At 45.1% G+C, this 25,594-nt stretch overlaps 1 protein-coding gene across 3 annotated transcripts; it reads right to left on the bottom strand.

The window, feature by feature from the left end:
- Positions 1 to 398: 398 nt before the first annotated feature.
- On the bottom strand, positions 399 to 24,634 carry LOC119433715 (UDP-N-acetylglucosamine transporter-like). Of its 3 annotated transcripts, XR_007464508.1 has the most exons (9): positions 24,384 to 24,632; positions 23,715 to 23,901; positions 21,942 to 22,096; positions 16,540 to 16,662; positions 14,380 to 14,551; positions 12,000 to 12,118; positions 9,035 to 9,168; positions 1,765 to 2,114; positions 404 to 1,330 (listed from the first exon to the last, which is right to left on the bottom strand). XR_007464508.1 is itself a non-coding variant. In XM_049659375.1 (8 exons), exons 1-8 carry the CDS (start codon positions 24,417 to 24,419, stop codon positions 2,045 to 2,047), a joined length of 981 nt encoding a protein of 326 aa, XP_049515332.1. In that variant the 5' UTR covers positions 24,420 to 24,634; the 3' UTR covers positions 399 to 2,044. The 3 variants fall into 3 exon arrangements, 2 of the variants coding, with proteins under 2 accessions (XP_049515332.1, XP_049515331.1); XM_049659375.1 differs by having other exon boundaries at positions 399 to 2,114; positions 21,942 to 22,081; positions 24,384 to 24,634; XM_049659374.1 differs by having other exon boundaries at positions 404 to 2,114.
- Between the last annotated feature and the right edge of the window lie 960 nt (positions 24,635 to 25,594).

Raw genomic sequence — 25,594 nt, forward strand, 5'->3', positions numbered from 1 at the left:
ATCACGCTAAATGCTCCTGCACATTCCTCGCACTTGATTCAGACTTTTTGGCGAAAAACCAGACTCCTGTAGTTCAACAGGCTCCTTACTCTCCTGATATGGCCCCCTGCGACTTCTGGCTGTTTCCCAAAATCAAGAGGACATTGAAAGGAGCGCAATTTCAGACGAGAGGACATTATGGCTGCAACGACAGCTGAGCTAAACTCCATTCCGAAAGAGGCCTTCTCGGACTGCTTCCAACAATGGCAGCACCGCTGGGAAAAGTGTGTGGAGTCCCAAGGAGACTACTTTGAGGGTGATTAGGTTTCCAATGCTCCAGTTATGCCAGTTTTTTTTTCTTCGGCCAAAAATCGAATACTTTTCTAACAGACCTCGTATCTAAAGGCAGCAATTTTTGTCATGTCGTTCACAAAGAAAAAAAAATGCACTGACACAAGGGATGCAACCTAACACTCGCTGAAGAGACTAGGACCATTTAGGTACAGCTCAGCAACTCATAAAACACTTTCACACTACAGATTGGCTACATTTGAACAGAATTTCTACCGTCATCTTGAACAACAAGCATTGAGTGTAATCTAATAAACTCAGCAAAAAAAGAAAAAAAATTAGAAGTACACAAGTAATACTGCCACTAAAATGACATTTTGAGCTTGCTGGTGATCTATTACAAACAGCAGAAATAGCGCAATGTAGATAAGGACAAAAGAAGCAAAGAGGACACACTTGGCATTAACATTAGTGCCAAGCGTGTCTCGTTACTTCTTGTTTTGCACCAACAGTTTTCTTTATTGCTGCCGTCACACACATGCACTAAAGCAACAAGAACCATACATAATTAGTGGATTAGCAGCAGGAGTAGGTGAATGTGTACATTTCACAACATAATGGCAAAGCATAATAACCAAATTGTGGCAAGAAGCGACATTCCACATCGAATACAATAGCTGTCTATATCAGCAAGCCTTCTGTTAAACGGTATGCAAAAGAACTTGGTTGTCTTGAAAGTGCTAAGATTTTGGCCTTTGCTTCTTTGTTCCTGAGTGTATCTTATTTTGGTTCTTTCCTTCTTTCTGTCGCGTGTGTCCACATTTGTGCACACAAGTTTGATGGCAGCAAAATAAACTTGGTAGTACCACGTGTTATTTCAATCTTTATTTGTGGTGTTAGTCTAAATTGCATCCAAAACAGCCCATCATTCAAGACCAACTAGGCCATTTTACGTCTTTTTCAGCCATATTCATGGTCAGCACTATGAGGATTGCACAACACGAGAGGTTTGTAAAAGAACATGTGCCAAGCCCCCTTGCATTCCAAACTATTTACTCAACTATACCAATTCACCCACGCAATTTATCCTAAGCCCTGTAAGGGCCTTACAAAGGCAGAGGAACATACACTCCTCCGCCTTTACACCAAAACACTGCTGTGCCCGACAGTTTTAAAACACTTTGATCCTGCCTGTACAGGAAAAGGCTCACACTGTGCGGAGAAGTTTTCGGACCTCTTCCACATGGTGTGGGCATGCCAATCAACCCCAAACCTCACCCGAAAACCAAACCCCACCCGGGAGGACTAGGAGGCAGCCCTGCTCGGCTGCTCCGACCTAGCGACTCAGAAGGCCCTGGTCGACCTAGCGCAAGCCGCGGCGGCCGCCAATGGGCTCCTGTAATGATGAGCCCACCTAGTGAGTGGGAGAGGTGGCCCCCTCCGGGCCACCTCAAGCTTCCTCCATGTACTTTCAATAAAGTTTTTCAGACAGACAGCACGATACACATATACCTAAAAGAAGAAGAAACATTAAAAGTCCATTTACGAAGGGTTGGGCATCACATCTTCTTTTGACTGCAGAAAGGCAGCAAAATTTTCACATAATAAATACTACATTCCACCTCGGTGAGTTGACGATGGGCAAGGCAGGCAACAAATGTCCTTTCATAATTTTGGCCTGAAAGAAAGCCGTGCCGCCCTCCACAGGTGAGCAAAAGGGCTCTTCCTGCACCACGTCTGGAACCAGGCTACCATACCAAGTAGGCAAGTCATACTACTTGAACAGTGGTATGCCATAGAGTGATGTTGCAGAGATGACGATCCCAGCACCAAGGAAAAAATTTCTGTTTCGGAGGAAAAAAAATGCAAAAATTGTGACTCAGTAAAAATTACTAGTACAAGGGTGCCAAAAAGAGTTTTAACTTGTCCATATACATAGGAAATACAGTCGAACCCAGATATATCGAATATGAAGGGGATCACAAAAAGTTTGATATATAGGTAATTCAATATATAATATCTTAGGCCCTGAGGCAAACAGTGGCTTACCAAATGATGCGTCTGAGGGCCGCTAAATTACTGCACGCAACTCGAATAAAAAAAGCAAGCGCGCTTTATTTGATGTAATAGTTCAGCGGAAATCCGCTAGGTGGAGATAAGTAATTAAAGGGAAACTGAGACATCCACCCAAATGTAGCAATTTGCTACAATGGAAACCCAACCGGGTTCCTCGAAAGAAAGCCTCGCAGTTGAAGAAAAATTCGTCCTGGTCTGGGACAAACATGCAAGTTTTTTACGTGCAAAAAATTTACGTGCAAAAAAAGTTGCTGATCCTGGTTTGCTTCTTCCACTTGGCCTTAGCCGTTAGCATGGGGCCATCCACCGGAATGTTTTTCGAGCGAATCTCCAAGAACGACGCATAAAGACATTCCTTGATTTTCCCGTGGACAGGAGTGCGCACACGACAGGCTCCGAATCGTGTTTGGTCGGTGGCTTGTAGCTTTATCTTCTTGTTCTTCAGAAGCGTGCTCAATGTGCTACGCGGGCTGCCAAAGTCATCTGCTACCGTGGGCTTCTTCTCGCCTGCCGCAACACGCTGGATCACTTTCAACTTCATTGCAAAGTCCAAGTAGATTCTTTTCATTACACTTGCACCGACCATCGCTTGCGGAAAATGACATTTCAAATACGCACTTAACCCACACGACGACACCACGAAAATCGGAAAGAAGGAATGTTGACGTTCGAGGTAGCATGCGGGCTATCCGAACAGCTCGACAGGGCTCAACTGACTGCACACACGACGCACGCAAGAAGCAAGAAGTGCAAAAGAAAGAAAAGAGTTAGTGACATTTCACTTCGTGAACGCGGGGCCATCCGCAAGCATATGGTTCGCCACGACGCTTCGTCTTGTTTCTCCTTCCCAACTTCGTTAAACGCCACCTAGACTTCATTCTAGGTGGTGTTGCTTTGCCACGTGCTCGGCACGCTCCTCCGTACTTTCCCCGGTGCGCAATTCTCTTCTCCACCTCTAGCTGCCAGAACACCTCAAAGTGCACAAACAAATGCACTTTTAGGTTTACGGCGTGAGAAATGCACTTTGAGGTTCACAATGTGGTGCCACATTTGATATATCAAATGTGCTGGTGAACGGGCGTTCTACATACGCCTGCACCAGTCCTATACATTATTTATTGTATACAGATTTGTATACAACTGGATTTTATAGCTGTTCGGTATACACAATAATTTGTTATATGTGGGTTAGATATATACAAGTTTGAGTGTACCAGTTTACTGGAGACGTAGATGTAAGCAGCAGCATTGATGGCGCCATTTTGTGGTGCAGAGTTTAACAAGAGAGGACAGAGCTATTACAGTGGCCAACCATATTCTGTACACAGCTGCTGGTGTAAAGTGACAGGAGTAACATAATCGATGACATGCAGTTTTCTTTTTTCTTAAAAAAGAGCACACACATAACACAAGTGTTTTTGGAAGCATTTGTGTTGAAACAAGCCTTGTTTCTTTTTCTTGATGCTGTGGGACCCACTGTTGCAAACCGGAGGCAGTTACACTCAGTATACTTCGACCTGTCAAAAAGCATTTTATGTAGTTACGGTGTTAGCAGGGGTGGAAGCAGGCTCCAACATTTTGGAGCAGGGCTAGGAGCAGCAAACTGACCGTTTCGGAGCAGCTTTGGAGCAGCATCGGAGCAACAAATTTGTAGTTTTTAGCAGAGGAAGTAAGTTTTGGAGTGGGTCACTATCCTAAGAACATTTAAATTAGCAAACTTTTGCTTTCAAAAAGTACAAATGCTAAGAGAGAAAATTTTATGTACCAAGGTGAAATTTCTGTCGAACATTCTATGCTCTTCTTGCCAGCAACTTAAAGAAATCTGATCAATCTGCAACTGTAGGGAACTGTAATGGTAGTACAAGTTCTAGTAACTATCAGGACGAAAGCACAACACAATAGCAATAAATATCTATCTCTGTGTGAGCACAAGAGGCATGAAATACATAGCAAGAACCGGTACTTGCACTTGAGCATAAAGAAACAAGTACAAAGCAGCTCTAAAAGTAGTACATGTAAGTCACATGGGATCTAAAGCTAGTTTGTACCTTATCAAAAAATAACTGGAAAAAGAAGAACACTGCCATGCAATACTAGCACTGTGTCCACAGTGCCCTGTTCGTCATAAGTCAGTTATGTGTCAGTCTAAAGAAAATGTCTTAGGGCTGTTGCACATGCTGTGACTGGAGCGGAAAAAATCGGTGCGATCGCACGCGTCGCAATGCGATTTTTGAGGGCTCAATTCACATGATCGCGATTTCAACAATGCGATTGATGTGACGCCCAGGGTTGCTTGCGGCCAAATTTTGTGCCATAACTCGCGTAATTTTTCACATGTAATGGAAACACCTGTGCGTTCCAATATTATTGACCAGTTTTTAATAGGAGAAAATAATACGCGTTTTGTGTTTTAAAAACGCTTCAAAGTTTAATTTGTTTTGGAGTGCGCAACAGCGGTTTATGAAGTTCAATACGAGGAGACATGGCGGACGTAAACAGCTGTTCGCGAGCTGGTCGTTCAGCGCTGTGTACTGTCTCGTGCGTCTTTTATGCCCGTGTCATTCTTCCTGTGATATAACAAATTACAAGAAGACCTATCAACAAGCCCATATAGTTGTTGTCATCGCATATGCAGTATTCGGAATTCGGCTGCAACGAAGACGTCATGTCAATGCAGAGGCCCTCGCACTGCCCGTGCTTAACGTCAGCTTCAGAAGAAAGGATGTGTGTATACTGCTCGTAATTGTGCATGAGCGGTTCCTACTCCTAGCAATATTCTTGCACCAAACTTAGCAGCAAGCACCAACCCAAAAACTCGCGTCTGCCCCTGAAGGAAGCCGCAAATGATCTGTGTGTAATTACTGAACGTGCAATGGAATTTGTGTTGTGAACTTTAATCTTAGCGCCAGCCTGGTTCGTTCGTCGCAGCGCGTGTGCTGTAATTATTCATACAAGTGCTCTCTGAATACAGTAAAAGCTCGATGATACGATCACGGCTAATACGAATTTCCGGATGATACGAATTTTTCTGTGGTCCCGGCCGAGCCCCATTACTTTGCAACGTGCTAGAGAACGGTTGTTACGAATCGATTTTCAGCCTGCGTCTGTTGATACGAATAAACGCCGCCCCACTGACGGCCGCGAAAGAGAACAGCGCGCAGTCACGCGCTTTCTCTCCTTCTCTTTTGGTGCGGAGGCGCAGCGCCGGACAGCGCGGACTCCGCGACTGGGCGCGAAGAGTTTGAAGCGGTGGCGCTTTTGTACTTCTCCTTTTCTGCGAGCCGTCAGATGGAGTGGCTGCTGCGCCTCGGGCCGCGTTCTTCGTGTTTGCGCCATTTTGCCTAGTCGCAGCGAGTTATGTCTCGCAAGCGGAAAGCACTCTCCTTTAAAGAGAAATTAGACATTCTTCGAAAGGTCGATGAGGATCCCAAGAGGAAGCGGACGGAGTTGGCTAAGGAGCTAGGCCTCGCAACGTCGACACTGAGCACAATTGTTGCACAGCGAGACTATCATGAAAAACGTGCTTTCGTTCAACGTCAACGCGAAGCAAGCGAATTCGAACGCGCTTATTTCGAACATATCGCGCACCGAAAATGCTCTTAGCAGCGCGCCAAATCACGCGGCGGCGCCTCCGACCGGCATTGCTCCGACACCGCCATAGAGCAAAAGCTCAGGAGAGACCCCTCAATGCCGCGCGCGAAGGAACGGGGAAAAAAAAAAAGACCCGCGGCGGAAATTTCACCCTCTCTCAAATTGCAAGGTCGCCGTTTCTGCATCGCGCCGGAACAAGCGTGTACGTGCCGACTAGAGTGTTCTAGACAACCGTATTCTAGCACACAATAGTGCCGACGTCTCAGCCACGCGGATAAAATGGCAGTGAACCCTTCTCTATTTTCTAGTCACATGTTGACCTTGCACGCTGCGGCAGCAGCGCAGAGGGAAGCAGCGGCGGAGGCACAATCGGGCCAACGAAACTGCCACGCCCGCAAACACTCGCTTCTCGATAACGGCAGAAAACGAAACTTCAGGGGGCGGCTAAAATAAGCTGGCGCCAGCACGGCGGCGGGCGCGCACGGAGTCGAAGGTGAGAGAGCTACGAGGGAGTTGAGAGGGAGGGCGAGGGGAGCCAACGAAGCTGCGGAGTTGACGCAGCCAAATCCGCTTCCCTGCCGCCCTCCTCCCTCACCTTCGACGGTCTCCGCGCGCACCCGTGTGCCGGCGCCGCCGGCTCGCTCCCTGAAGCATTGTTTTCTGTCATTATCGGGAAGTGACCGTTAGCCGGCGTGGGCAGTTTCGTGGCCCGCGCTTGCTATGCACTTGCGCGCCGCGATATTTCACGACTCGCACCGTTCGTGCATCGTGCAATGATGCACGAATACTTCAAAAATACGCCCTTTTAATTCGAACAAATTTTCGGGCCCCTTCAAGTTCGAATTATCGAGATTCGAGAGTAGTTTTAATTGTGTTTCGATGATACGAATTTCGGCTAATACGAATATTTTTCGTGACCCCGTGAGATTCGTATCATCGAGCTTTTACTGTATTTCGAAAGGAGTAAAAGCCGACACCACATTTTTTTTCGGAGCTGCAGTCACTTGTGTACATAGTATCATATCATTCTGACAGACATGGGTGTCGTCAACTTTCTCGTCACATTTCTCGTGCTGTTAGTGTGCTGTGAATCTGTATCAAGAAGCTCAAGTTAATATGCTGCAGTACGTAGCGCAGCCGCGTATCCCCACGGCTAACATCAAACACAGTTAAACCTGGATATAACGAAATCGACAAATTCCCGAAAAACTTCGTTATATGCAGGTTCGGCACGAAAATTGGAAAAAGAAACGCTTACCGTATGTACTATCGCTCAAGATTTACCCCCAATACACTAAAGTTGCAATGAACAAAAAAGTCCCAGTTTCGCCCGAAAGGCAAAGGTCTTTGCGATTGCGACAGCAAATTAGCAGACAGCTATACGAAGTAGGGATAGTACAGTCAAACATCGTTAATATGTACCCGCTTAATGCGTAATTGCCGTTTAAACGTAGTCGCGAAGATTCCCCCACCCAGCCCCCATTGAACCCCATGTATTGGCTGACCGCTTAAGCCGTAGTCGCCCATTGCCCACCAAACGGTTAGTGCGTACTATTTTTCTTGTTCTACACGCACAGGCGCAAAATTGGCAAAATCTCATGTGCGCAGACGTTCAATTCTCGAGTTGCGACGCCCGGACGACAGTCGCCAGCGATAGTGAACTTACAACATGGCCAATGGCCACCATGACGTATTTTCTACCGATTGCCGCGCACAAAAGCATGGCCTTCGAGATAAGTTCCCGGTAACGCGGAGAAGCTGCCGGTAGGGGGAGCGAATTCGCTGTCGCCGTCGGAGTAGTAACCGCGCAGAAGTACATTTTATAGCAAAGCGCATTTGTGCCGTCCCCGTGGACGTCGCTTTGAGGTTCCGTGTAAAGTCCAAACATGGCAATATCATCGCCGTGCGCAGTACGCTGTCTGGGCGAGTAAAAACTTTGCGGGAGTCAGCCGACTCAATCTCGCGCGCGTGAGGGAGAAGGGGGGAGGGGGGCGGAAGCGCGCTTCTGCGCTAGGCACGGCGGGGGAGGTGAGAAAGGGAGGCGTTTACTTCGGCGGCGGCCGCCGTATCTTGAAAGCGATCTGTGATGTGGAAAAAGTGTGTGCCCTCTGCTGGCCTGCACATGTGATGATGTTGCACTCTCTGTTTCCGTTTGGTGCTGTTTTGTTGGATATAAATACGTATGTCTCTACCAAAATAAAAGCCAGTTGAAAGTTGGCGCATGCCCTTGTCGTTCTTCCTTGGCCGCGTCAATTAAGAGCTAGAGTAACAATAACAGTATCAAACCAACTAGCAGAAAAGTCTGTACTCAGTCTTTCATTTTCACGTCTTTTCTGCCTTATTAACCGTTTCAGACGTCACTTTATCCTGTTGATTGAAAGCTTACTTTCACCACATTTTTTGCATCTTCAGAATCATAGAAAGTGTACAGCTGCAGAAAAGATTAATTTTCAATTCTTTAGTGAGTTTTGTCATGTATAAAGAATGTGGACTCCACGCAAGAACTAACTACAGGTACATCAAATATGAGAGCATCGACTACAGTGGAACCTCGTTGATACGATTCTGGATAATACGTTTTTCTCGATAATAAGATTTTTTTTTCTTTTCCCGATAACACGATTTGGTTGGATAATATGTTGGATGATATGGTTTATTTTCCGGTTCCTGTGAAGATCGTATCCATGAGGTTCCGCTGTATTTAGTGCATTGAAAAGCTTGAAAAACACTTATCCAGCAGCTTGAAAATTATACCTGGTGCACGACATTGTGAAAAACAATGAAAGAAGTGAACCTGCTACATGCAACAACATACTGACACTGAGCAAGAACACACCCAACCGTCTACCTTCCCGCTCATTTTACTAAAACCTTTTGCACATGTTATCGAAAATTGCAGCACAATTCCAATCAGAAGTGTTTCAAGACGTATGCGAGACATTTTAAATATCATTACTTTCAACAGTGCTTTTGCTGTTGATGCACTATCTTGGTGTACACAATTATGTACACAGCGTCTGAACCAATATGGCTCAAATTATTTTTCCCTTTAGTGCGTCTTCAGCTGACTGTGCAAGACCAGGAAAATGAAGCTTACCGAGTGGGCAGCAGGTCACCCAGCAAGTAGTAGGAGCAGAATGTGGACAGCACAATGGAGATGGACGTTGCAAAACCCTTGAGAATGCTGTCGGCGTAGCGCACGGCCAGCGAGACGACCAATCCACCAAACGTCTATTCAAGTAAAAGACTCATTTAATATAGTGAGCAGTGAGATAAAATTGGAAAAAGGCTTTCAGTATAAGAAAACGTCAAAAAACATAGAAAACCACTTCCCAGTGTGATGAAGTGATGCCATTGTTGCAAACTCTACATATTTTTCAAAGTTCAAAGTATATCTTTCTCAAAGTTGAGTCAGCACAAACATTTTTGAAGACAATGACTTCCTTGGTGAGTTAGTGACAATTTTCCACATTGGGTATGTCTGTTTCTAACCTGTTCCTAACCTCTTTCGTGGGCCGATCACAAAGATAGTGCAGTCTAAATATAAGTGCCACTGAGGCCACTAGGTATGTGCCCCAGGTTATGTGCAACTAGGGTTACTAATGGTATCTTCAGCTCATCAATCCAAGGCTCTGCCGCGTAGCAGCCAGATCTAGAGTCGCTCTCCGTCTGAGCCAGAGGCCTCAGCTGAAAACACCTAGAGCAACAGAAACGAATCCATGGGCAACTTCCGCAATTACGAGACTGTGGAACAGAAGTGGGAAAAATGGCAACTTCCACTTTCACTGCTCAACAAACAGAAGCGGCAGGCATCACGTGATCAGAGCTCGGCAAGATCTTGGAGCCACTTCGATGAGAGAGTCAGAGCAGCTCTAAGCGTTCTCAATCGGATTTGATCGCACGAATGGAACCAGCTGAACACGCTTTGAGCACTCCGTTTCAACCAGGCGAATACAGAGCCATGTGTCAGAATGCTCTGGAGCACTCGATAACGACCAGCCAAAGATACCATAAGTATATGCCACTGAGGTTACCGAGTACGTGTAACTGGAGCCGCCGGGTATATGAAGAATGTGATAATGATGATGACAGTGATGATCGTGATTATGATGGTGATGACTATGGTTGTGATGGTATGATGATGATGAGTGATGACAAACGTTCGGAAGGAGTTTCAACCTCTAGTTGACATCAATCAAATGTCGACGTTCCTAAGTGGCTTTCAGAATAAATTATACGGTTCATACACCCCATTCTCCTAACCAATCGCTCAGGAAAACAGTCTTTCATCAACTTCAACTAGACGCTGAATCACCTTCCAACGTTTTCTCCACCTTTCACCCTAACCATCAAGATTATCAGGCCAGGCACACGGCCAGGTGAACCCCTCGAAGCTCTGATTAAATTCTTCCCCCCCGTAACAGTCCTTTCCTTCTTCAAGATTTCAGGTAAAGCTGACTGTACCTATTCCATGAATAAAAACAATTTTATTTGTCTGTTTCTCAGCAGAACTAACCTACATTGTTACAATGTGGCCATCCTACATATGTCCATGCAGTATGATATGGGCAGCATTGGAAAGTGTAGTGCATTGCAATTGTTTGACTATGTCTACAGCTCGACACAGACAAGCTCAATTTACTGCTCTAGTCACAAGAACATTGCCCATTCCCCCTCCTAAGGCAGTGGATCTGAAGCTCCGCTATCGTATGACTCGCCAAAAATGTAAATTAAGTAGTAAGGGCACAACCCCCCTTTCACAACACACACACAAATTTGAGAGAAGCCCCAATATTTTTCATTTGACAATAGCAAGAGATAGCATTGAGGCTGAAGCTTAGCTTGAGAGTTAGAGGGATCTATTTTTTTAGTTGGAAATTTTAAAAAGTTTAACCCTTCATGAGTGCATTTTAACACTGCATTTTAGCACTGCGTGAGGTCACAGTGTTGTAAAACAACAACATTGTTTGAATATGACCCTTATCTCAAATCACGGAATTCATATAGATTCAGTGGTAGCGATAAACTGAGTGTTTTCAATTTGGAATTTGACATGGAGAAAAAACAACTATTTATTTGATTATAAGGCAGTCACGAATATAAGGCAAGAGTGCCAGTTGGGTGGACCTTGAGAAAGAAAACTTAAGTATGCACACTAATATGAGGCGATATAAAGTATCTGACGGATTATTCAGATTTGGCAGGGATTACTCGAAAAGCCACACTACAACGAGAAATTCGCCCTGCCATGAAGCCACACCTTAATGCAAAATTGGCATACAACCCACACTACGCCTTTACTGTGAAAATTGTGGGATTCCCAGTGTGGGTTATACGTACAAAAATGCGGTACTGTCTCACCTGCCAAGTTAGTAGGTACAATTTACACTGGCCTTTAAAATCTGGATCGCCGGAAATGTGGCGCTGCCTGTTGCCATATTAAAATAGTAACTGACTCTACGAGCCTCGCATATAAGGCGGGGTTGGCTTCAAGGCTCAGGTTTCTGTGGAAGAAACCTTGCCTCACATTCAAATAAATACAGCAAATCCTATGCATTCTAGCCCACACTGGCTTGGGAGACACTTTCATAGGGTAAGGTTGTGGCATTCACATCACTGTACAAAAATGTTACGCCCTTTCAGGCTTATCTTGTCCCCCAAAAATAATAGTTCATCTATGCATTTCCTTTCTTTAATGCTGCATGTCTGACAGTTTTCTCTCAGGAGCAGTATGTCTTGCTGATCAATGTTATCGGTGACCTTAAAGTAGCAAGAGCACAGTGTTAAAGAAAGGAAGTGCCTGCAAGATAGGTAACAATTATTGTTTGGAGACAAGATAAGCCCAAACGGTTGTAAAGTTTTCTCAGGGTGAAAAGTAAAATCTCAAAAGCACTTCCTTTTTGTTGAATTCTTCATTTGACTTTGGTAGCGCAGCTAAATGTAAGTTCCTACGTAGATATGACAAATTCAATTACTTTGTCACTGACAATGACAAAATAATAAATAAAGTCAATAACACCTTGTGTGAGCTGCGTCCCAGTGAAGGTTAATGAAAAGCTTACCTGTAGTAAGATGACTATCCATGTTATGACATTGTAGCCTTGGAAGAAGCCGTTCACACACAGCTGGTTCCAGTCAGACATCAACATGGCCACAATTCCCAAGAGGCACCCAAAGATTGCTGCAAGGTAACTTTTTTAAGATCATCTGACGAAACACATAAAAAGTGGGAAACATCTTGTTAACCCTGTAATGCCCTTTGCATCATAAATGCAACACATTGCACCACATTAAAATACACACTTTTTTCCCACACACCATTTCTGACTAGAACTACTTAGGTCAATTGCTTCATTAGATAAGTATGCGAGAATTGTATTCATACTTTTGAACTTTATTTTGTGTGCACATGTTTTGTGCATTGTTCTTTTTCATTTATTTTGCCCTCTTGGCATGAACCTCGAGTCCGCAGTATGCATTAAATAAATAAATAAACACTCTGCTCTCGTATCTACAATTCAATACATTCGAACCTCACTATGACGAAGTAACTTCCAACAAGACAACACCTACGTTATACGATCAAATCTCATTATACAGTAGACTTCCGTTAATTCTATCTCAACTGAAGGTCCCGGTCTGCGCCAATACATTTCCATTGGCCCAAGCTTTCGTTGTTTCAAACTCAAAATTAGCCTTCACAGGTTAATTCGAACTTGACTGATCAAATTCACCATAATACAGTCGTGTTATGCGGTGAAGCATATGCAATTTATTGCAGTGAAGCATACCAAGGATGGAAAGGGGCCACTATCACGGGACATATTATGCATTCCTTAGTTATACAGGCAGGCACGCGCCGTCTCCAGTCACAGAACGAGCACCTAAATGCCTAATAAGCATACTGGCGAGCTGTTCAGAGCTGTTTCTGACATTGTTGTGGTGATTCAAGCCCGCGCTTTGCCCATCATGCGTGTCCTGTATATGAGACCATTAACCATTTCTTAATTGTACGAGACCATTCCTTAACTATATGCGCGCACACACGCCGTGCACCAAGAAGCGGAGAAAAACCATGTGTTTTGGAAAGCTAGCGAAAAAGAAAGCAGTAAGAAAGCAGTAAGATGAAAAAAACTCCGAAAGTAGAAATGACACTTAAAGCCAACAAAAGAGTGGGGTATATCTAAAGCTTTGAAGGCCTACCAGTAAACTTATTAGGCACCTCGGTGCTTGTACTGTGACCGGAGATGGCGCATATGCGTGCGTAAATTAAAGAACATGAGCTATGTCTCCTAACAACAGCAACTTTCATTGTTTGATATACTTCACAGCACAACACGGCTGTATTACGGCGAAGCTAACTTTAAAGGCAAATACTACAAGTGAATCAACAGCGTGTTTCGGCATTATTTTCTGCCATTTGTGTAGTTCAACCCGTCGGATAATTCAATCAGTTTCGTCGGTCCCATGAGGATCGAATTAACAGGAGTCGACTGTAGTGAAGTCCCATGCGTCACAAGAATACATTTGTTATACTTTCCAACATTTGTTATAACCATATAGGTATTTCTTACATGCTGATATTGATGAGAAATATTTTATATGTACTTTATTACGTCCAATTATTTGCTATATCCATGATCATTATATAAAGGTCCCACTGTATCTGATATTCGTTATAAGGTCATATTAATTTTTCCACTGATATCGTCCAGAATATTTTGCATTTACTTCAACATATCTGATAATCCATTAGATCTGTATTCGTTATATTGATGTTTAACTGTACAAAAACACACTGATCCCAGAGGAGACATCAAAAGTAAACGAGAAAGCCCTCCCAACACTTTTTTCAAGCATCATTTCATAAAGTTGCTTTAAGCTACAATGCAACAGGCATGTGAAGGTTTATATCGCAGGCTTTCTTCTTCTGTCAATACAACTTCATAGACATATGAGCATAGAGCAAGCGTGACATTTGCTTGGCTGCCAAAAAATAATTTTCGCAGCGGAAATGGTCTGTGTGGTAAGTCGGGAGGAGAGCAGTGCGCACCACTAGATGGGTGGAAAGGCTTAAAACAAAACTTGACATATAATCCTTTGTTTTGCTGCTTGACAAGCTGATTCTGTTGCTATTGGTACTGCGTAGGAAGTTTCCCTAGTTCTTGTACAGAATGAAATTGATGCAGACAAGAAAATTAAGAGCGTCATGAATTATCACACCATAAGACTGCGGTAGTGTTGCATTTTGAAAAGCATGCAGGATCTCCATTGTCCAGCCACCAATTGCCATGTGTGCACCTGATACAGACACTGAATAATTTTAATTTTTTACGCTAAATCGGCATGGCTGATAGGCCTTAAATTAACAGAAATCATTTGCATAAGTGTAAATGTGACAAATAAAATTATGCTGGAGAGATGACAAGTGCACTGCCTTACCAAGTTGGATATTTCGTATCCACAGTGACCATGTGATCTCCTTGAGGAGCTTTTCTAGGTAGATACCACTGAAGCCACTTGACAGGCATGAAATCAGCACAGCTATGAGGCCCAGGAACTGGTAAGAACCCTGCTTGGCCATTGCCTCCGGTGCCTCTTCTCCTGTTGGCATCTGCAAGGAATGCCCCTTTTATCACACACCAACTGCAATGAAGTTTCACTAGAGCTATATTGGCTATAAATGAGTGGTATGAAAAACAATCTTGAAGAAATTAATTTAAATTAATTCATTAATTAAATTTTACTGTTCAGAAATTGCGCAGTAGGTTATGAGGGCTATTGTGGTGGAGGGCTCTGAATTATTTGGACCACCTGAGGTTCTTTAACCCTTTATAGACCAGAAATAAATATTTTTCTTGTGAAGGTTCGCCTTTGAGTACAGAGCTTCTAGTTAAATATCTTTGGCCAACCCTGAATGACAGGCAGCAAGTGTCATTTGTTGGATTAGGGCAGGAACAGAGAATGAAGAAGTTTGACGCATGGCTCGCTTTCTCTTGAAACCACAGTCAGAGGAGAAAGACCTATGCAAGATGCCTGGCTGCTGTAGTATTACACAGATTATTTAGAGTTAGTGCAATATACCCCTCTGTTTCACATCCGACAAGAACTGTCTGTAGAAGTTGTGCATGAAGCCATATGTGGCTTAGGGTGAAGCTCACTTTCAGCGTTCTGAACTCGAATGTTTGCAAGTACTGCGGGCATCTTAAATACTGGAGGTACTGTGAAGTACTGTAAAAAAATTATGTTTGATCCCTATTTCATAGGAATCGGTAGAACACGAAAGTGAAACGTGTCTTCACAGAAGCTGTTGCATGTTTGCTTCGTGAACTCATGGTCTGCTGCAGCGAAAGGCACACAATTTGTGGGCCAGTGACTATGTTGCAGGTTTGTTGGCACGCAGCGTCCTGTTGGCGAGCGCCGTCCTGTTCGTGAGCACCGTCCTGTTGGCAAGCGCCGTCCTGTTGGCAAGCGACGTCCTGTTGGCAAGCGACGTCCTGTTGGCAAGCGACGTCCTGTTGGCAAGCGACGTCCTGTTGGCAAGCGCCGTCCTGTTGGCAAGCGCCGTCCTGTTGGCAAGCGCCGTCCTGTTGGCGAGCGCCGTCCTGCTGGCGAGCACCGTCCTGTTGGCGAGCGCCGTCCTGCTGGCAAGTGGCTTCGGCGAAGGTGAGAGCATTCTGGTCCGACTCTGCATACCATCGAGCCTCTGCATACCATCGACACTCTCCTTCCATACGGTCCTGACTCTTCTGAGTGCCCACCTGTGTACGAAGCTGCCCGACAAGCTGAAGAGTGCCGCCAGCTCGCGCATACCTTTGCATCACAAGAACAACAGTGTCAGAAAGAAGGCTGCGCTGACTCACTTCCAAATCCCACGTATGCCCCAGGGTCTCTTGTATGGCTGGCTGTTCCTTTTCAAACTCTTGGGCTTTCCTCGAAACTCCTTCAAAAGTACGAAGGGCCTTACCGAGTCTTGGAGCGAACGTCCCCGGTGAATTTTCTCATCGAGCCACCTTCTCCATTTGACGACATACGCCGGCGTGGACGTGACCTCGTCCACGTGGCGTGTCTCAAGCCCTACCATGACCCCCTGCCTCCAAACTCTTACGTCGCCAGGATGGCTCTTTTTCTGCGGGAGCGATTGTGAAGAAGAAGACACGCCTCTGTCCAGTAGCATCGCCAACGCTCTGCCCGTTCTGCTTGCGCTGCTGGTCGCTGGTGTCTTTGGAGACGGTGCCCCACGCTGCCTCGGCGTTCCTTGAACTCGTAGCGTCCTTGAAGGACACCGCCAATAAACCTCTTCTCAGATTATTTATTGTATAATTATTGTACAAAACTCTATGCACGAGGCTACACTTCGTTCTTTATTCTATGACTACACCACACGTTGGAACCTCCGCTGCACTGTCACTACCGAAGCACTTCTTGTCGGCGCTCGTTAATTTCATGATGCAGTACTTCGCTTCACCGCTCCTAGATGGCGGCACCGGAGCCGATCACATCCGTTAGATCTGCTGCCGGAAATCAGTTGTGAAACCCGGCATAAAACACCTTTGTTTAAAAGGCTTGAACATCTCATTAAACAGTGTAAAGCACACGCACCTGAACAAGCGCGACTCCAATGATGAGAAGTACAAGCGAGAACCACTGCTGCTTTGATATTCTACGTTTTAACATCCACACACTAAACATGGCAGTAGTCAATATCTTCAGCTGGTAAGTGACCTGCAAAAGTAAAAAAGAGCAACATGAGATATAACGGAAGGTCATAATATACTTCAGCACAGCATAAGATTGGGCGACCTGGTAAGAGCTGACTGCATTGAAATGTACTGCGAGAGGAATGCAACACCTTTCTCTGTGCAATTGAGAACGTCCTGATGCGTAGTATATTGTCTGTTCTAAATGTTATGTGCAAGTGTAGCATGACTCTGGAGATCGGCTGATATTAGGTATCTTGCAGGGACTGTATGTTGCATGTATTTTGTGTTCTTTTGATTCTATTCAGTGAATAGAATGGCAATCTGCTGCTGAGCACAAGATCGAGGATTCAATAGGTACCGGGCACGAGGAGAGTTTGGACCAGTGGCGGCTTCATGCGGCGGCACCGTGAATGTAATGACATGTGATGGCTGTACTAAGCACAGCAGGTGCTGCCGCCACTACGTTGGATGAATATGTTCAGTTGTTTCTTCTGTTTTGCGTTGCCGAAATACCACATGAAACCAAATCCGATGAAACATGTTGCATCTTTGGGTGCACGAACAGTTACCGAAACGTGACTGAAGCTGGTGAGGCCATTAAGTTCAATCGGTTTTCATTACGGCCTCACCATATGGAACGGCTGAAAGCCTAGATATGAGCAGTCTGTAGGCAATGGTACGTACAGTGCTCAGCAATTGAAATACGATACACAGAGTGCATGGCCGCCGGCAATTTTTGCGCCAACTGTGAGCGCTGGGGACACTTGAGCTGGTGCATCATGGTATATGATGAAAGTGAGAGCCTTTGTGATGCATTGTGACTGCATTTTGTCCCACAGCGATCACACGGCGCTCAACAGTGGCACAAAAAAGTGGCGGCAGCCGCACCCTCCGAGTATCGTGTTTCAATCGTTGAGCAATGTACATTTCCGATGCTGTTTTGCTTTTGTCTAGTTGTTCTAACATTAACAGAGGAGCTGTCCACATGCAAGAGCTACGTCTTCCATGTGAATTACGTGTCATTACCTCTGCAGGTGCTTCCGAAGCTTGGGCACTGAAGGCAAACACTCAGATTTATAGCCATTTTGCCATCCTCTAAGTGGCTCAGTGTTTTTATGTAAGGGTATATTTTCCTTCCTTACCCTCTACAGCTCTAGTTGCATCCAGTACATGACTGTTTGCTGTGCATCAACGGTGGATGCAAGCTCAGCTTCATGTTCACACTCGCTGTCAATGCCGGCCTTACACGTGCACTGGCCGCCGCCACCGGCTCTCGTTGCGCTAAGCTGTGTGAAATAGACCAAAACTGAAGATTGGGCTAGTTTCTAAAACAGTAAGATCGGCGAAGCACCGCAAAGAGAAAAATAATTACAACGGACAGAGAACAGGTACTCACGGACAAATGAGCAATCAGCGAAGCAGTGCAAGAAACAAAAAATGGAGATGTACGTCTCCCTTTTTTTGATTGTATTTTATGTGCTGCTACACCAATTTACCTGATTAAATATGTGGCAATGTTAATGTGCACAGCAAACTAACATCTGGAAAATAACTGCTGGAGTTTGAAGCCACAGCTTGCCGTGGTGATCACGATTTGCCCTCGTTTTCTACTTTATACAGTCGAACCCGGATATATCGAATCTGAAGGGGATCACAAAAAAGTTCAATATATAGGTAATTCAATATATAAAATAATACGCTCCGAGGCAAATGGTGGCTTACCGATTGGTGCGTCGTCCTGAGGGCCGCTAAGTTACTGCACGCAACTCGTAAAAAAAAAAAAAAGCAAGCACACTTTATTTATCTGCAACAGATTGCTGGATCATTTTCAACTTCATTGCAAAGTCCAAGCTGATTCTTTTCTTTACACTTGCAGCGGCCATGAACTTGCACAAAATGAACTCGCGAATAGGCGCTCAATCCACACAACGACACCACGAAAATCGGAAAGAAGGAATGTTGACGTTCCAATTAGCACGCGAGCTAGTCGAACAGCTCGACAGGGCTCAAATGACTGCACACACGACCCACGTGGCTCAAATGACTGCGCATTCCCTTCTCCACCTCCAAGTGCCAGAAGACCTCAACATGCACACATTGAAGTCTTCGGTATAACTAACGTGCTGGTGACTGTGCAGTCTATATACACGTACACCAGCCCTATACATTTGCATGGGATTTCAAAGGCGATTTTATAGCTGTCCAATATACACAATAATTCGTTATACATGGGTTCAATGTATCCAGGTTCGACTGTATTCTACCGGATGCCATGAAAATGACCTCCCTAGTACAGGCAGTGACCTTTCGCAAGAGCAGACACATGAAAGTGTTTTCTGGTACCTCAGGCCTTAAATACCGCAGTGCAAAATCGCAGGAAGTGCCAACGTTACCAGACTAGCTTCAGTTGTAAAACTCGGTGGCGTTGCGCGAAACCGCCACCCGCCCGTGCCTTCATGGCGCTGCCGTCTCACCCAGCTTCACTTCCCACTAGCCGGCTACGCGAACTGGCCGGACGAAACACGCGGTGCAGCGTTGGTGTATTCTGTGGTTGGTTGTTGACGGTGGATTTCAGGAAACATGCCATCCGCGAAACTGTAGCCTTCACCGCGTTTGTTAAGGATATTAGCAGACGATGCCAACGTGCTGCGTTCCTGACTGCAACAAGCGGCTATCAAACGATGTCGACAGTTCGGCGTGCCACTTTTTGTATGCTCCCAGCAATGCGACACTTCACTCGGCGTTGAACAGAGCGATTCCTCGTGCCGACCGGGAACTCTCTGCGAAATCCATAGTGTGTGATTTACACTTTCATGAGCAGGACATCTCAAAGTGTTTGTGCATATTATCAATGGACAGACAGTTGAGGTGCCACGAGACAAGTGGACACTTGCCAAGGGTGTGGTGCCGAAAGTGTTCCCAAACCTTCCCTCGTATCTGTCAAATTAACTGGGGGAAAAAAAAAAGCAAACGAAGAGAGATGTTTGGTGACCTGTTCTGGGCCATCTTAGAACTGTCAGACAATACGCTGAGTCATGTTGGGTGCCCCTTGCGCTTTCAGGAACCAAGTGCACGCATCATTAAATTTTTAACAGCGGAGCTGTTTAAGCTTTTTGCTTCCCCCACGTAGTGTTCGCAAAAACTCGCCTAATGATGACGTCACTGCACACAGCTGCACTTTGCATCACCTTGCGATAGCCAATCAGTAGCTAATCGATAATGAATCAATAAACAATAAATTCTAGAAAATGCTAGGGATGACTTGGTAGTGCTTAGTCTAGCCCAAATACATGACCAATACCTTGCGATAGCCAATCAATAGATAATCGATAATCGATCAATAATCAATAAATTCCGGGAAATGCTGGAGATGACTTGGTAGTGCTTAGCCTAGCCCAAATACGTGGCCAATACCTTGCGATAGCCTTCAATAGCTAATCAATAATCGATCAATAATCAATTCCAGAAAATGCTGGGGATGACTTGGTAGTGATTAGCCTAGCCCAAATACGTGGCCAATACCTTGCGATAGCCAATCAATAGGTAATCGATCAATAATCAATAAATTCCAGTAAAGCATAACCCGTATAAGGCCAGGACCAGCTAAGTGCCGATCAGCTCCGCTGTTTCTTTAGCTTTGCGCCACTTGTGCAAGCTACGCTATTTTCTATTTAGTCACGCGCATGCATACACGCATACCTTGCATAAAAATGCATTCTTAGGCAAGGTTCCTGGAGCAGTGGCGGGGATCCAGTCTTGAAGTAAAGGCAGCGAGGAAACGTGCCAAGCTGCTGCAGGTGGAGTTGGTTTCCACGTAGGCCCAAATCATTTGCTTAGATTATGTCCCTTGCGACAGTTTGTCGTAGCTATATATAGGGGCAAACAGTTGTTTTTTACTTTGTTTTCTTTAATAAAGCATTCAATGGTTTACAAGAAAGTTGTGCTGTTATTTTTGTGGATAACAAATTTGCTCTCGCTAGTTGGCGTATAACTGTCCCAGACCAAAGTGTTAAGCAAGTAAAAGCAGCGAGAAAACATGCCAAGCTGCTGTACGGGAAAAGTAAACTGCATGAAAGGTTTAGGCGGCAGGAAGAAACACATGACACTTAAAAACGCAGCTTCTACGCTTCGTCGTATGCATTTCTTCCTATCGTGCAGTTTACCGTTCTTTCAGTATGAACCAACTAGCCCGATATATGTTATCGCTGTAGGTGGATACCGATTTCGCATGGTATCACTAATTCGGACTATAGGGAGAACGCCAGCGAGCGTGAAATACGTGCAAGCTGCCCGTCCGCACGAGCTCAAGGCTGCAGCGAGGCGTCTGCAGTGGAGCGCGATGGAACGGCGCCGCCATCTGGCGGCTGCCCAAGGAGTGCCACGACAGCGGCGGTAAGCGCACGGGCGGAGAGTTTTACAACTGAAGCTGGTCTAGTAACGTTGGGAAGCGCCGTGTGTGCCTTTGCTCCGTTGTCTGCTTATTGTTGCTGCATGCCAACTCTGCTGCCAAAATGGCAGCAGAGGTGGCATGCAGAGTCCTTGATACCCTGTTTAGCAAAATCTGAGGAACTGATTTCTCGCAATATTTTCTAGTAAGTTACATAAAGCAAGCTTGCATAAAATTAGAACCAAATCACGTAACCAAAAATGGACCTCATATTCAAAATAAGCACATAAGATTACATATCTCTACAAGTTTTCAGCACTACAACTAATCGAATAAGTATGTTTTTTTTTGTTTTTTTAATTTTTGGTCTGAAAATCACCTTTAATGAAATACTGCCATGACATTTTCAACTTTTCATTTGTTGCGTTAATTGAACATCCTGGACCCTGAAACTCTAAAGCCTCAGAGTGCTCTAAATAATTCACTATAATGGCTTTTCTGTGTATTAGTCTTAGTTTCATTTCTCGGGAGGAACTCATATGATGTCATGATGCAGAAGGCGGTTACGTGGGAGTAGAGCAATGTGATGTTTTGATGCTTACTCCAGCTGACTCGGTTGTCTGCTGTGCTGCTACTCATTGCATGGCTCGATGCAGCAACATAACAGACCCCATGGGAGTAGGAGCAAGTGCCAAAGCGTCGCAATGTCCTGCTCTAAAGTGGCCATCTTGTCTATCGAGACTTCATGACACACACACTTCATGAGAAACTAAACCGAAGCTCGTTAGTAGAAAAGCTATTAGAGTAAATTATTTAGGGCACTCTGAGGCTTGTCAGTTTTTCTCTAGCGTTTTAAAGTCCCGGACTTTAACTACAAGCTCACAGTACTGTAACTACCAGTTGACAGCACAAACCTGGTAGGTGGCAGCGTCCAGGAGTGACAGTGCAAAGAACAGCAGGTTGTTCTGGACTGTGTAGAGCCCCGCAGGCACCAGCATCTTACACGTTTCTTTTGGCTGCCTCCACACTTCATTGCGAAGCTGCAGCACCAGCGCTGGGACAGAAAAACCTTAGCACGGAAGCATGCATGGCTGAGTTCAGTTCAAGTTCGGTGGACAATCTAAATGCAATTTTTCATTGAATTGAGCCCCAATGGAACAAACAAAATTTTAATTGAATTCATTACATAAAAATATCAGAAAGAATGTCTTCGATATCGCCACAGACCTATCTCGTGAGTACCTTTACTGCTGGATTATAATTTACAGGTTGGTCATGACACATAACATTATGCACTCATTCTAGGAAATGTGTCCTCTACAAATGATGTTGCAAAACTGAGGTGACATCTTATGCATTGACATGACACTTATAAGCATATAAACATAATATAACACTCATACTTATATTAAGCTTAAATCTTGTGCACTAGTGTTCTGTTAACATTCTAATGCCTGTAGGAAATATATCCTGCACACTTTTTATATGCCTCTGAAGTCTACAAGGATGTACTCACACTTTATTGCGACGCATTCAAAATTTAATAATATAATTGTGACAAATGCAACAATGTGGGACAACAAAGTTTCCTCACATGGAATGAGTACATATTTAGCGATGACTTAGCAAGCATAGCAGAAGGGATAAAAAGCTTGAAAATACAATTCAGCAGGCGGTGCTCCTAGTTCCTTAAGCGACGACACTGGTGGCAGCAACCTGTCCTGCAGTGATGATGACTTATGGTGTGCCCAGGGCACTGTCTCTTTTAAGATTTTGTCAGCCTAATGATAGTGTTGAGTTCTATGGGCCACTGATCAATGACAACAAGTACAGTTATTGTAATACTGTGTTGAATACATTTTGACCACGTTTGCTAATTTGTCCTTTAGAATTATTTGTCCCAAAACTTGCAGTCCCACAAGGGTCAAATTAACAAAAGTTGACTGTACTGTCCACCTCATGTTGCCTGTGCAGTGCCTCTATCTGCCTCCACTCACTGTAAGCAGGTAAGCTCTACAATTGGCTGCAGTGGCTTCTCTAAGAGACCTGTGCTTGCTAGCACTCACGCATTCCGTTTCCAAAAATAGAAAATTTATGTCAATTGGATTTGAACATGCCTTGTGCTTCCTACACATGTGACACCATGTGGTTTCTTTTGACCAGGAGAAGCCCTCCAAATGGTGGAGGGAACCACATAACAACTTGGAACTACGAAAAAAATAATAAAAATATGTGCACAAAGGCAAAAGAGTGCCGAGAAGGACCAAGCTGTTCCGAGACATGCAATGAGCCTGCAACAACATGCCATTGAATAACAAGCGAGTTTTGTGAATAACCACTGAACAAAAACGTGTTAATTTCCTTTTAAAAGACGACCGCTGATACTGCTGATGAGATAAGCATCATAAAAGAAAAAAAGGAAAAGCTTCCTTCAATGAAAGCTACGCAGGATAGTCAAAAGGTAGAAACCAAAAATAATGAAACTTAAGCTCATATATCCACGTCAAGTTTAGGAAGAGAAGGCATTTCGTTTTCAATCATTCACAAAGTGTTTACAGGAACATGAAATGTTAAGGGTCATTAGACAGTAGGAACGGCTCCTGAAACATCACATGGTCGTTTCCATTTCAACAAGTAGCTCTGCAAAACCGCAACGGCGAGAGACGTCGACGCTGACGCGGGCTTACCGTTTTCCCATAGCAGAACTGCTATACAGGTGAGGATTTTGAGAAACTCGGCACACACAACAGCTGTGCTGGACAGGTAACGCGGACCTTGGACCGCTTGCGTGCGTGAATACCGCAGCAGTAGCACCATGGCGGTGGTTTGGACTACGATGAAAACTAGCGACGTGTACTTGAGTGCATTCGCCATCTGAAAAACAGTACGAGTAACGAGGTAGTCCTTCGCAGTTTCGGCAGTTTCCTCTGTCATCGTTGAGCGAAGCTTCGCCGTTTACGATTAAGCGACCGACTGCGTGACATTTAGCTCAGAGCGGAAATGCAGACAGCATGCACACCTGTGCTCAGTGCGGCTACTTGCACCTTTTTACCTTTGCAATGTTGTCAATGTTTTTTCTTGTTTTTTAAATATTATTTTCAGTCCCTGAATGCGTGCGCAACAGCTGTAGACATCACAGAAGATCCTTATGCGGTTCTGCTCAACAGGCCGGCTTAACTTTTCCCTGTTTCACTCGGCGTTGCTCACGATTGCCTATTCACACTTAGTCACATGATTTGATAGGACGTAGCAAGCATCAAGATTTTGCCGTTGGCTCCTGCAAAACGAGTTCTCAACGTTTTGTGTTCTAGCGATATCTAAACGCGAATATGTAGCAGGAATGGTTTTTCACATACCTTCTTTCGCTCAGGCGGCGGCGCTGGCTGCTTCATGATACACAGACTGCGGCGAGTTGCGTGGCAATCATATCACATATGTGTCCGAGGGCTACGTCACAATAATGCAGCGCAGATATCGCATAGCCACCGCACCTGTGCCCATTCTGAAATCGTTGCCGATGGTAATGTTGTAATCGTAACGGAGCCTCTCGAGCTGCAGATCACCGAAGCACAAAACGAAGCGAGCGAGCAGAAACTTTCCTCGATGTCGATGACAACCGTGTCTACTAATTTCGTCCGCGGTCATTCAATGTTATTTTCGGTTCGAGGGGGCTGCCACCTCGCTGCATGTATTTTGCTAATTTTGTATTGTGCAACCGAAGTTGTATTGTGTGTTGTATTGTGCAACCGAAGAAAAGTGTGACAACTACGTTAGTGTTTCATCAGTGACTCAGAAAAGCTACAGAGGCCTGCTACGAGTTTTCGCTGTGTCAAAAAATATCGCAGTTTCACCCGAAAGGCGAAGCATCATTTGCGATAGCAAATTAGTAGAGAGCTATTCGGAGTAGGGATAGTAGTTTTATCGGCTGCATAAACTTGGACACATTTGGACTAACTGAATTAACAAGCGTGGTGTCAGCGCGCACAAGCAAACAAGAATAGATCACACCGAATGACCGCAGACGACTGTCAAAACGCTGGCAGTATGCGCAGCCGCACAAAGGGCTAATTGTTCTCGCGGTCAATCGCTTCAACGGAAACTGAGCGGCGAATGCACAGCGCATACAAAGGTCAGAGCCGTGTGGAAATAAGAGACGGTGCGGGCGACCGCCAGCGCCGGGCAAAGTGCAGAGGAGTTGTGCAGAGGAGAAGTTGTTGGCAGAGAAGAAGCTGCCCCCCCCCCCTCCCTCCCGCGCTGTCTTCCCGCTTTCTTGCTTTCGCGTGGGAGATTGAGTGGCCAGTTCTCCTTGCGCCCGGTTGCAAGATAAGCATTTGGTGAAGCAGCACAGCGTCGCCCCGCCTCCCTCCCTCCCATACCCCCACGGCCTTTCGCGCGACGTTCGCGTTTGCTTTTCGCCGTGCGTTCGCTCTCCGTGATAGCGCGCGTCCCCCGCGCGCTTTCACTCGCGCATACGGCGCGCGGCGACCGTTTTATCGCCCTTGGAATCTATACGGAACCTCACGGCGACGCCGACGGCAGAAATCCGGTTGAAGTGTCCATATAATTG

The sequence above is a fragment of the Dermacentor silvarum genome, chromosome 11, assembly GCF_013339745.2.
Source record: "Dermacentor silvarum isolate Dsil-2018 chromosome 11, BIME_Dsil_1.4, whole genome shotgun sequence".
In the NCBI taxonomy this organism is placed as follows: domain Eukaryota; kingdom Metazoa; phylum Arthropoda; class Arachnida; order Ixodida; family Ixodidae; genus Dermacentor; species Dermacentor silvarum.

What these genes read in the sequence shown, in the direction of transcription:
- LOC119433715 (XM_049659374.1), bottom strand. Translation starts at nt 24,419, where the DNA reads ATGAAGCAGCCAGCGCCGCCGCCTGAGCGAAAGAAG. An exon ending in CGCCGCCTGAGCGAAAGAAG is followed by an intron (nt 23,902 to 24,383) that starts GTATGTGAAAAA and finishes ACTGTTTTTCAG; the next exon opens with ATGGCGAATGCACTCAAGTA. An exon ending in GGATAGTCATCTTACTACAG is followed by an intron (nt 9,169 to 11,999) that starts GTAAGCTTTTCA and finishes TTACTTGAATAG; the next exon opens with ACGTTTGGTGGATTGGTCGT.